This window comes from Polyodon spathula, chromosome 11 (genome assembly GCF_017654505.1).
Source record: "Polyodon spathula isolate WHYD16114869_AA chromosome 11, ASM1765450v1, whole genome shotgun sequence".
Taxonomy (NCBI): Eukaryota; Metazoa; Chordata; class Actinopteri; order Acipenseriformes; family Polyodontidae; genus Polyodon; species Polyodon spathula.
In genome coordinates, this window is record NC_054544.1 from 35105855 (window position 1) to 35118304 (window position 12450).

Consider the following 12450-nt stretch of genomic DNA (forward strand, 5'->3'; position numbering starts at 1 on the left):
CAACGTGGGCAATAATCCTGACACTATCAGTGCACTAGAGCGGACATTTTGAAATTAAACACAATTTAAATTTATAGGTAAAAGGTTGTCAGGATGTTAACAATGAATAGAAAAATTGCATGTACTTATTTAAACAGTTGTAGCAAACCATGGGGGCGTGTAACGGTATATTTTACGGAGCCCTGCCACTTACTCTTTAAGAGATATTCAATTGCATTACATTAAGGTGGAGTTTAAACACTGGAATTAAGGCTTTGATAACGTGCACACTAGTCTACGTATGTTACGTCCTGTAACACAACCATATGTTTTATGCAGAGTCAAGAGAACATAGAAAAACCTCAGTTCACAGCTTACTAAGAATTCTCCACACATAGTAGTGTCTTCCGAAACAACAGAAAACAATGATCATCAAGCATCATCACCAACAAACCAAGAAAAAATGAATGAAAGAGACTTCGTGCTCGGTGGCTTTGTCCTGAGAGTGCAGCCCTGTGGAGCAGGTTCAAAAGTATAATCCAAATAATATGATAACGATATGTTGTGATTTCATGAGACACTGACCCACACGTTTTGCTTGTTCAACGTGAACCGGAACAGGTTTTGGAACCGCTTGTTCTGGACTGCTTCAATTGTTGGTTCAATTTTAAAATGAATGTTTGAATTTCAATTTTAATTGTTATGTTTTTACTATTGTACTCTTCTCAGTTTTACATTTTAAATGAACTTTACTACGCTTCACAACGCTAGCACTGATTCTGAATTCAAGACATATTACTGAAGTTTCATGAGGATCTGTCTCAAAGGTGTAGACTCCATAGGTGGATATATCTACAGGGTTTTTATGAAGTTGGTCACTTTGCAACGAAGGTGTGGAAAAAACATTCTATCCAGTCCATTTCCATGTTCTCCTGAAGACATGTTCTCAAATGCCAATGGTGCTAAAACAGCACCTGCCCAAACAGGTATTATCTTACCTGACAATGTCCTTGTTTTGACTGACTTTACATTATATTCACCATGGATAACAATAAAAAAAAAAAGTTTAGTGAAAAATTATAGGATACACTGCACTGTGTAATTAGTTTTAGGATTAAAGACTTTATTTTTAAGTCTGATACCATTTTTTTCTTTATCCTATGAGTTCAAAGTTTTGCAGCCCTATTGGTTTTATTTATTTTAGATAAATGTTTTCGTTTAACAGATGGGATTTTTGCTGCCTATCTAGAAATACACACTCTCCCCCTCCAGCTCTTGCTTATTATATATGTAAATCTCAGATGTTAGGGTTCCAAGGGTTATGCCAGTGCACTGCTGTCATATGAATGTATTGATGCTCTGTGCTGTAGGATCACTGGCCAAGATGCCTTAAGATAAAATATAATATATGTACCTATTTGATGCCCTGTGATCAAAGGAAAAAGCCCAGCTGCTCAAGCAAATACATTTTAATGTTTAAAATAAATGCAGTTGCGCATGGCTGACAAACAGACGTTTAATCCCCACTACTGTCTCTCTCAAATATTGGCAAATAAGTTTGAAACAGTCGCCCTAAAATGGTGACAGCCACAGATGGATAAACAATATTCTTGTTTATGTGAAAAATAGTCTATTCGTACCCTCATATTATGACCATAGAGCGTGTACTGGATCAGTTAGGTTTATTCAATGGGTTTTGCCGATACTTGTTATGTCAAAGGGTTTAGTGTAATATAATACAGTGTAGACCCTAAGGAATTTAAATGTATTTTCCTATGTTTTATTAGATTCAGTATAGTTTTCCATTGAATTGTTGCTGGATCTTTTCTAATTAAAAGACAGCCTGTTTTTCTCAAACTGAGGGATGTGTTTCAAAGTTTAGAAATGGTACTAGAACAAAAAGTTAGCATTTTTATATTAGCACTGTGCCTCTCTAACACTTTATCCCTGACTTGTTTTGAAAGATCGATCCTTGGTCTTTATGGTTGCTTTGTTGGATCACTATGTGAGTTGCAGCTTGAAAGTATTTATATACCTGAGGGAAATTATCTACAAATTAAACCATTTTGAGTACACACAGGCTGAAACAATTTCACAAATTTTGTGACCTTTCACAGAAATCATTTGCACCCGAGTTGATTTAGGGCTGCAGTAGCAAAGGGGTTGAATACTTATGCAACTGAGATTAATCTGTTTTTCTCTGTAACTCTTATTTATTTATATTCTATATGCATTTTTTAACTTTGTCAATGTGGAGTAGTTTGTGTAGATTCTACATGTAAAGTCTAATTTGAAAGTATTGTGGAGTATGCTCAGGTCCCAACAAAAAACTTTGCAGGGTGGTGAATACTCCTGCAAACCACTGCATATATAAGTCTGTTTTCTCTACTGGACCTGGCAGCCATCAGTTCCTTTGTTTTCTACAAGGAATTCACCAGGAAAAATATCAGTGGAGAGATTTCATCTTGAAGCTAGCCACAGCACACCAACAGAAACATTTAGATCAGAAAACTGCAAAGCTGCAGGCTGCAGCAGCTCAAGCTGGATTCTGTGCTGCAAGCGTCACACACCCAATGGAAAATATATGTTACTTTCATTTTAGATTAAAAACGATTTTTGTTTTTACAGTTTTATATGTACATAAACCTGTTTACACACTAGTTTCTTTTGAAACGTTTATTTTATTATAGTTTTTCATTTTTCGTAGTACTTTATATGTGGCAAGTTGGAAAATAAATCCTTTTTATGTTTAATTGTTCATTTAAATAAAGTGTTTTGGCTGTGCAGATGGTTGATATGATGTTCTTGAATAAAACATTTGAGTTGTATCTGTGTCTTTCATTTTAATACTGATGGTGTTTAAAATGTACAGCCATAATGACTGCCATTGGCGGTTGTAGGTATGAGTATAACTACGGTGGTTCTATTGTTAAAGTAGTCCATAATTGTACATTTTGTGTATGTTTTGTACGGCCTTTCTGCTGGAGATTACGTGAGATTAAATCAGAACAACAGGATCTTGACTGCTGAAATCTCGTGAGCCACAAGCACTATTCCTGCTCCAGTTTACATGAGTTTTTACAGCTATTTTTACCGTGAGAAAGCGATTGACCCTGTCGTTAAAGTCGTGCTGCCAAAAAGACATCCTTTTGCTGTTTTACTATGTACTCGCTGGACAGCGTCACACAGTCGTGACTGTAGAGTCGATTTTCACATGCATGTAAACCAAGCCAATGTTAGTTCTCTCTTTAGACTTCTTGTTAGTGCTAAATGATAGTACTATACATGTATTGTGAGTTGAAGGTATGTGCACAACCCCTTGTGACTTTTTAAAAACTTCCTCAAATAATACTGTTGCTGTCTACTGTGAGCGACTAATTGTTGCAATTGTTTTTTTGTGTGTTTTTTTTTTTTTTTTTTTTGCTTTTGTTTTTTGACCTGTGATTAATTTTATTTTTGATCCGCTTTTCCTTGGTCCTGCATGACTTGTTATGCATGGAATCCAGCCCTTTGGCAGATCATAGCACAGTTATATCAGTCAAACATTCTGCTTTCAATTAGACACAGACTTGTTTACCAATGTTGTACCCCTTTACCATCGTCAAGAACGTAGCTCTGTGCTCACAACCAAGCAACAATAAAACCACCAACCACAGAAGCAGTTGCGCTGTACAAACAAAAGGTAATACAAGTAAAATGAAATACAAAATAAAAAAAATTAAAAAATAAATATAAATCACACTCCAGAGGCTTAAAAGAACAAACAGGCCTTCTGCCTTTTTCCCACTTTGACTTTTGTAAAAAGGCTTTTTTTTTCCTGCCAAAAATAGGCCACATTTTAAGATAAAGGGAGGTAAGAAAATGTATTTTAGAAGCTTTGGTTATAGCACATTTTAAAAGGTGTGCAGCATTGTTTAAAAGTCGACACATTAAAATGGGGAATTGTTGAACTAAAAGGGGTTGATTCCTGGAAAAAAAAAATGATTTACTGAATTTGACATTTAATCTAAAAGCATGGGAAAAGTTCCTTCTCCTGTTGTAAATCTTTCCAAACATTTATTTAATTTATGTCACAGGTTTTTAACAGGGCCTCCCGTTTATATGACAGCACTGTGACAGTTACTAATGCAATAAACGTGTCCCGCAGGCAAAAGAGAAGGATTACTGTGCACTGCAAGCACACAAGAGCAATGGGTTCTGCTGCCAGCCAATCATCTCGTCTAAACACAGTCAAAAAAAGAACACATTTGTTGAAGAAATACCAGCTACTGTTATTTGATGCACATCTAACTACCCACCTCTAGTACTGCACTGTATGTGCAATTTGAAGGTTAGCAACAATGATACAGCTGTTCTGCAACAAAGAATATTAATACACTATATCATGACAATGCTACCTCATCGCTGTACCCATAGCTGCAAAATGGTTGGCAAAAGATGCATTTTCAAATCAAACAACTGTAACATTAAATATATATTGTTCAGAGTACACTGCAAAACTCTTTCCATTAGAAAATTAGCCCTTCCATCAATTAACTCTTTTTTCATCCTAATTTTGCTCATTCAAAAACAAATTTTGTCTTTATCTGAAAAATAAGTTTAACCAGGTACCAAGCTGCTTACTGTATATATTTAATTAACAAACACAACCCTGTATTACAGGCGGTTAATCCTTTCCATTGTTCTTTTGTTCACCTATTTACTATTAAGAAATATGGTCATGTTTTCTACATCAAACATAAGACAAGACAAAGAGTTTTAATCATTTCGTCATATATTATTCACGGTTTGCAGGAAACTGAATCTTTGTTTATCTTAAGGTCAAGGGTAAACCAATTTAATATTCATAACACCATGGAAACACACTTTAAAAAGTAGGTTGACAGCACACAAACATACCAGCAGCCAGACTACATTAAATACACAGCAAGTGTTTATCCCTACTGTTCAGCACTAACCCAGGCTAGTAAACTTCCATTAATAATACCTTTACAAATATTAACTGCAGTTTCCAATGCAGGGCTCACTTTCAGAATAGACTGTCAATACCCTGCTTTGTGTTAGCAAACAAGCAAAACAGAATCAACATGCCTAAATATGAGACAGTCCATTTTTATAATTATACCTGGATTAATGTCATATTTAACAAAAAGGTTGCATATATACAATTTTGAGATCAGGTCAGTGAAAAAAAAAAAACTATAGAAACAGATTGCAATCCCTGGGCACATACATTTTTCCTGTTGTTAATACAGTATAATTGGCAAATACTTACACTGGTTATTGCTTACCTATTTTACAAATTAGGCAAAATCTGTGGCTATTTATATGTCTTATGAAACCCGATGATTTAGGGCATATATCTATAATATATATATTATATATATATAATATATATACTATATATATATATATATATATATCTATATTATATATATCTATATATATAGCATTGGTTTAAGTTTGTGTCTCATATTTAGCCCTACACTACAGTATATACTATAGTGTCTTTATGAAGTCATATCCATGCTTGCTCAATGCTTGCAAACGGTTTTATTTGGTCAAAATACAAATGCACATTTCTGATATGCTGCAAACTGGTCCACATTCCTGTCAAAGAAAGTAATTTTCAAGATCACATTCCGATTCCTAAATGTAATGCACAAAGCTAAAGCATTACTGTACTGGCAATGTTGTAGAAACTGAGACCTGATTTACAGAGTGATAACAGACTTGAGATCTTGCTGTTCAGCCCAAAAAGAAAAGTTAAATTCTTTAATGCATGCTTCAATTTCCTTGCACAAGCATAATCACATGACTGGTTCAATCCCCCCAGCCTCCACAGAAGGAACAAGCTGGATACTTCAGCAGTACAGGGTTGAGCTGTGGAAATACAGCAGAGAGAGCAGGTTTTCATGTTTCACAACTACATATGTATTTGAAATATTGACTATTCTGTGAATTATAAAGAGAGATGTGTGTAATGCAAGGCTTTTAATATTCTATGTCTATTTAATATGACTATTACTATTCCTATAAATACATATGTTTGATGATCATGATTTACTTGTAGGGTGGTGTATTAAACTATTGGTAGAAACGTATTTATTTATTTATTTTTTTTTTAAACAGTTAACTGCGGCGAATCCCTGTACTAAAATACAAACACCTGCATTTTTTTTTTAAGAGAAGGTTAAGATTAGTCCTTTCCAAATGCACAAATCTGTTTATCTCACAAATAGGAATACTTCCCTAGGAGTTATGTTCACAGTTAACAAAGGCACTATAACAGCATTTTGATGCTGATATATGTAGAAATTTAAAAGTTGTATCATTTTAAATACCGTGCGCAATAACGTTTTAAAAAATAGCTATTACACATTTCAGAAATTGAATTTAATTTATGGACCAATTTTGACAAGTATTTAATATATATCGAGCGATATCGAATTAAAAAAAAAAAAAGTTATGTAAGAAACTCAGACTGAGAGGAAGGCTTCAAGGACAGAAGCTTGCATTTTTAGGTGAATCTACAGTCAAAGTACCACAAGGTTTAAATCTTTTTTCTGTATCTAACACAGAAAAGTTAAATTAAGTTGTGAACTTAAACCAAATGACAATATTTTTCTTTCTTTTTTCTTTAATGATTGTCTTTGTTAACACTGGCCCAGTACTTACATGCACAATGTCTGCATGAAACATACACATTTTAAGTGCAAGCATCTTTATGAGTTCAACTTCAAAACAGTTCTGTCACAATGTTCAATATAACAACATGGATTGGGCCTATGCGCAACAAGATTTAGGAAGTATGTACATAAACTCCTCAATAGTGGTGTTAGGAGTCAAAAGCAACTGACACGTTTCTATAGTTGAAAAATGTAAACAGTAAAATGTATAGGCCGACTTATCTTTTAAACATCGTTTATAAAAACGTTCAGTGGTCTCGACCCATTACACTACATTATCTTTTTTTATTTTAAAAAAAATAATGATAATAAAAGAAACTACATTCGCTCAGTATGTGCTGTGAAAGTCTTTAAAACGCTGATTAAATAACATACATTGTTATGGTCTTTGGTGATAACATTTTCACAGTTTGGGAACTGTCAGAAGAGACTTACTCAAATCCTTTACCTCTCCAGCGGTTTTAACACGTTCGTAACCTAGGAATGTCATAGCATGATGACAATAATCTTCCACCTGTTTAATCTGCTGAAAATTTAGCACAGTCCTCCAAGCACTAGCTGCTTGCGTCGCATTCCTGGAGGAGACGATGAAAGGTTTGGAGGAAGAGCTGGACCCACTCGTCATGTTAAGTGCAAAAGACTCGATGTCGTGACTAGCAGACAGGTTTACAAAGCGATACACGCCTCTTACAGTTTTTATAGGATCTTCAACTAAATCCTCATAACGTACCACCATGTATTTCCCCTTAAGCCAACTGGGCGGGTTTAGCGCAGTTCGAAGAGTCTTTGTGGTCCGGTCACATATCACCTCCATTGCCCCAATGGAATGGTAATCAGAACCGTCTTTTTTGTTCATTTTGTGGTTTGGGTCCACAAATGGTATCCTGCGAAGTTTCGTGTCCCTGCTTCTCACAACCTGCAAGTTTTCTCTTATCAAGCCGTGCCTCGATTTAATTCGGGAATTTGCCACCGCCCTGGGGTCTCTGACTAAGTGTATAACTTTCACGTCTAAAGACGGATCCTCCATCAATGGAGCTAAAACATTGATGTCCAAAATGCGAACTCCTTTAATCACAACAGTGCTGTACTTGAGACATTCTTCTTCCAGCAGCCTCAGGCTTTGCGGGGGGCATTTTTTACACACTTTATCATCCACCATACCGACCACATCTTTCCTATATGCTGAACAAAGAGGATAGGAACAGCTCACTTTGTTTAGTGTAGCCCCAAATAACCCAAGGGAAGTTACATTCTTGCCTCCCGGCGAGTTGTAAAGCTGGAAAACAGAAAGATCACACCGGTATAAAGAGCTCAGCATGTCCCTAGCAGCGCCTTGGAGAGACACAGCGTCCCCCGGGTACAGCTTCTGCCAGATGTGCCACATCGGTTCATAGAAAAAGAACACCTCAGGATTTTGGTTAAATAACTCACCGAAAAAAGACGATCCAGATCTCCATGTGGTAAGAACGTATACGAGCTGTCTCTTTTTAGGCATGGATGATCTGTATAAATAACGGATATCTGACCGGCTCTGGTAGGGAGTGCTTCTCATCTGGTGATTGCATTGCTGTGGCTCCTTAGTCCATTTATAGTTAGCCAGGTTCAGCATGGTTAAAATTATAAGCAAAATGTAGGCGATAAATAAAACAATCCTTTTTCTGCGTAATACTTTCATCACGAAAACTGGGTGAAATGTATTCATGTGCGATTATTAAAGGGCGGGTTGTGCGTTCTCCCAACCAAAGCTTGCATCCTCTCCTCCCAACCAATGTGTTTCCTGTTGCTTTGTTGCTAATTTAAAAAAAACAAACGGCCCATGGTTTTGCAGGGTTTTTTGTTATTATTTTCAGTCGTCTTGATAAACACAGTCTTGACTAGTCCAAATGAAAGAAACAAAATAATGATTTGGTATATAATGTACCTAATAATTTATCTAATAAAAGAATCGTTTACTGCAGTGCGCAAGGTTTCTCGTTCAGCATCAAAATGGCAAGAAACACCATTTGCTTAAATAAGTTAATGTTGGCGTGAACATTTGAAATAAAAACGGCATATGTTCAGAAGAGATTTGCAGACGTCTTCCCTTTCCCATCATGTGTGCAAGCACGACTGCGCAACTACAGTAAACGAAACGGATTTATTAAAACGACAATCAAAACAAATGTCTTAATGCAGCTTGTAAGAACCTGCGCCGGCTTCCAGCTCATGCTTGAGAAAAATAAACATCAGTAACTTCTCGTACAACGTAGTCTAAAACGGCAACACCTACAAAAAGCATCCGTTGTATTTCTTCATTCCATTGTGCAATCTTTCTAACTAATTGAAACTGGACCGATTCAATCTGGGTTTGGGTTGAAAAGTCCCTCCTATGCTTAGCAGATTGATTCGCATTATGGGCTTCCTTTTTCAGTTCACTATCCAATTGGTTGCCTGAAATGCCTATCATGTTTCCAGGCTCCCACGTTAGAAGAGCCTAAGGCTAGTGAAACTGCGGTTGGTAACTCTACAGGAGTGGGCGACACATGCTGGGGAAGTATATATGTGTTGAATACATATATACTTATTGAACCATTTGGCCAACACTCCCACCTAATCGCCCTCGTTATTGAGAATGCTCATTTTGAAAAAGGACTGTGATATATCTCGCTATTATGTTACAAGTTTTTTACAAGGCTGTGTGGCTATCAAATTTTTTTGTATGGTAACATTTTTGTCATTTTCACATTATATATAAAGAAATATTAGACAGTACCAGTATTTTAATAATAATAATAATAATAATAATAATAATAATAATACTACATTAGACGTGGAGTACACTGCACTATGTATCGCAAGTAGTCTGCAAAGAGTCGTTGATTTAATCCAGTAATGAGGACTGTATGTAGTTGAGAAAACGAAAATAAACAGTTGTCGCCTTTAATAATGCTGTTCCGTGACCATATTCAGTGCATTTCTAGTTCAAATACCGTTTTTATGGCATTCCTCCAGGAAGGGATGTAATTAGGAACTTTGCATTACAGCTTTCATGGATTTTTATAGTGTTACTCTGCGAAGTTTCAATATCTGCAGGCTATTTTCTTGATCACTAAAAAGTCAGCTATTTCTAAGAGGCATGCACCTACCTCGCTGTGCAAGCTGCTTGTTTTAAACGTGCTGCAGCTACAGGGGTTGGACAGGACAACTGGAAGTACACACTTGTGTAAATGAACAGGCTCCCCCTGCATGATAGATTTATTTATGACAAATGACTGACGTTTCATAAACAGTAGCCTTAAAAGTAACGACTCGACTGGGCATTCTGGAGCACCCTTTTATACATGTGCAATAAAACAAAACGCAAACCGTGGTTAGATAATTTCAGACCAATAATGAGGATTATTTGATAAACTATAAACACTGAAAGACTGGAATAATAAAGGATGCACAACTTGTAAAGATTTGAGAGAAAAAAAAGTCAGTACTGTGTTCACAGCATTTCTTTCCAGTTGAAATCTTTTTTTTTTTTTTTTGTGAAATGCAATTTCATAAAAATTTGTAGTTTCAGAGGGTATAATACCATAACTGAGCCCTTCCTCTCCAGATTTGCTCTTTGCTGGACAGTGTCACTTAAGGTGCCATCGTGCTTTGGTACTGCAGGACTGAGTTTAACATTTCCTCTGAAAGGATCAGTCTGTCCAGCACATTGCTCAAGGATTTTGCCAACATATAACAATATTTGTGTTTAAAGGCCAGTAACAGGAGGCAGTTTATGGAATTTGAGGTTTGGAAACCTCAAGGTGCCATCTGGAGATATCCACTTGGAAAAGTTACGTTTTGTTCTCAAATGAAACCAAGATTTTGTGATGAGTTAATGTCTGCAAGATCAATAGCCAGTTCTTAATCAATAAAAAGGCTATGTAAGTCTGGCATTCTTATTTTTGGGAGCTGATTTATTATATTTTAATCTACCTGACACAAGTTGCTACTAGTGGTACTTTACACTCCTCTGTGCTTTTGTTGAAGCATGAATTAAAAACTCCAGTTGCTATGCTCCCATAATCTCCCTTTGTTGCATACCTCCCGTTTTTGTCTATTGGTCTTGCTATCCCCAGAATTGGCATTCAACCCTAACCAGGCGTAAAACGTTTTTGTATGACGTCCTCTTTTCAGCTGCTAGTTAATTCAAGATGCATCTGAAAAGCTAGGGAAAAGAAACCACAGCAAACCACTACAGTTTACAACTTCATCTAACACAAAGTCATGAATAGTTTTAGCACACATTTTTATTTTCAGTCAAGGAATAAACCATCATACCTGTCAACCCTTTTTGAGCCCAACTTCTATACCAGAGCTTTCAAGCCCTCAATGAATGCTTCCAAACTTTAATAAATTTGGTTCCGACTCGAATCATAGTATCAGAAAATACGAAACAAAACAAAAAAATACAGAACTTGGGAAATATGGAAACTGTTTGCTTTTCTTTACATGTTCCTTATGGCCGGCAGTCTCAAAATGCATCTTCATGTCGTACTGCGCAGAAGCTGCAATTTTCACGCGTAATCTCCGCCATCAAGGAGGCATATCATGTCATGAAATTAACTAGGAAGAAGCTTCCTTAAAATGAATGATTCTGCAGGTACTGCATCAAGTATGTAAGAAGGGTGAAATAGTATCTTGCAGCTGACCAAGTGAGTACCATGGAATTCAAATGAAGGGGTTTGTAACATACACAATCCAAGCAAAGCCACGTGGGACACTAAGATTTCAGCAGAGAAATGCAAAAATAGCAGTGCACCATTTCTGCACAAACTAAAAATGAACACTAGGTTCCCATCTATTGAAGCATAAAATGTAAATAGCTTCAAATGTCTTTGTTTATTAGATACAATTATCCTTCCCTTCTACAGTTTTTTGTTTTATTATTATGGTAGCAATTTAACAATATAATCACTGTGTTGTGACACACTTTTGAGCTGAATTCCTCCGATGACTGGACTTTTTAACGACTGCCCAATCTCTCATTTCCTCGCCCATAACAAGCAGGCAGAGCAAACAGGGAAATTAAATTACATTGTTGAGAGCTAAATGTAAAGTTAGATGACTGCCTGAGGGGAAAAAAAAAAAAAAACACTTTAGTACAAATCACCAATATCAAGCAGACTGATAATTTCGTGACCAGTCTTCCCAGCTAGTAGTTTGAAAACATTTCAGCAGAATATACCTCAATAGCATGATCTGTGTCAAGTTAGCATTGTTTATAATAATAAATTTAAATCCCTTTAAATCCTAGAAATGATCATTCATCTGTAGTGCTTTTGCTGGGGCAGTCTTTGCATATTGACCTTTGATTGTTGTGGTGCAGTACAGGGATTGTCACATACAGTAATATGTAATTTTAAATCAATTTTTCACAACTGCTCATATCAACCACACTTAATATTTTGGGGGGAATTGAAACAAACTTTTTTGTGCAATCTGAAAGTTTCACTTGATTCAAACCATGGGGAAAATCCCTCCCCCCAGGTTAGAATCATTACATTTGTTTCAGCCATGCATATGTTATCAAAAGCTGAAGCAAAACATATTTCTAAGCAGTTATATTTATACATAAATAATGTGGACATCTATTGAAAATTGCAGTGTAACCTTCATCCCCCTTTTAATACATACATCACTATGAATTGCAAAGTTGAAAAATTATAGCAAAGTACTGCTAAAAATCAGGCATCAAATACAGTTACTTGGTCTACAAACATTTACCTACATCCGGCAGTGTTAAAGCGATACTCTGAAAATGAAG

General features: G+C 36.1%; 1 protein-coding gene across 1 annotated transcript; it reads right to left on the reverse strand.

Moving 5' to 3' along the window:
* Positions 1-5449: 5449 nt before the first annotated feature.
* On the reverse strand, positions 5450-8989 carry LOC121322740 (carbohydrate sulfotransferase 2-like). Its single transcript, XM_041262996.1, has one exon. It carries the CDS (start codon positions 8368-8370, stop codon positions 7072-7074), a length of 1299 nt encoding a protein of 432 aa, XP_041118930.1. The 5' UTR covers positions 8371-8989; the 3' UTR covers positions 5450-7071.
* Between the last annotated feature and the right edge of the window lie 3461 nt (positions 8990-12450).

Coding starts and splice junctions, on each gene's coding strand:
- LOC121322740 (XM_041262996.1), bottom strand. CDS start 8,370: ATGAATACATTTCACCCAGTTTTCGTGATGAAAGTATTACGCAGAAAA.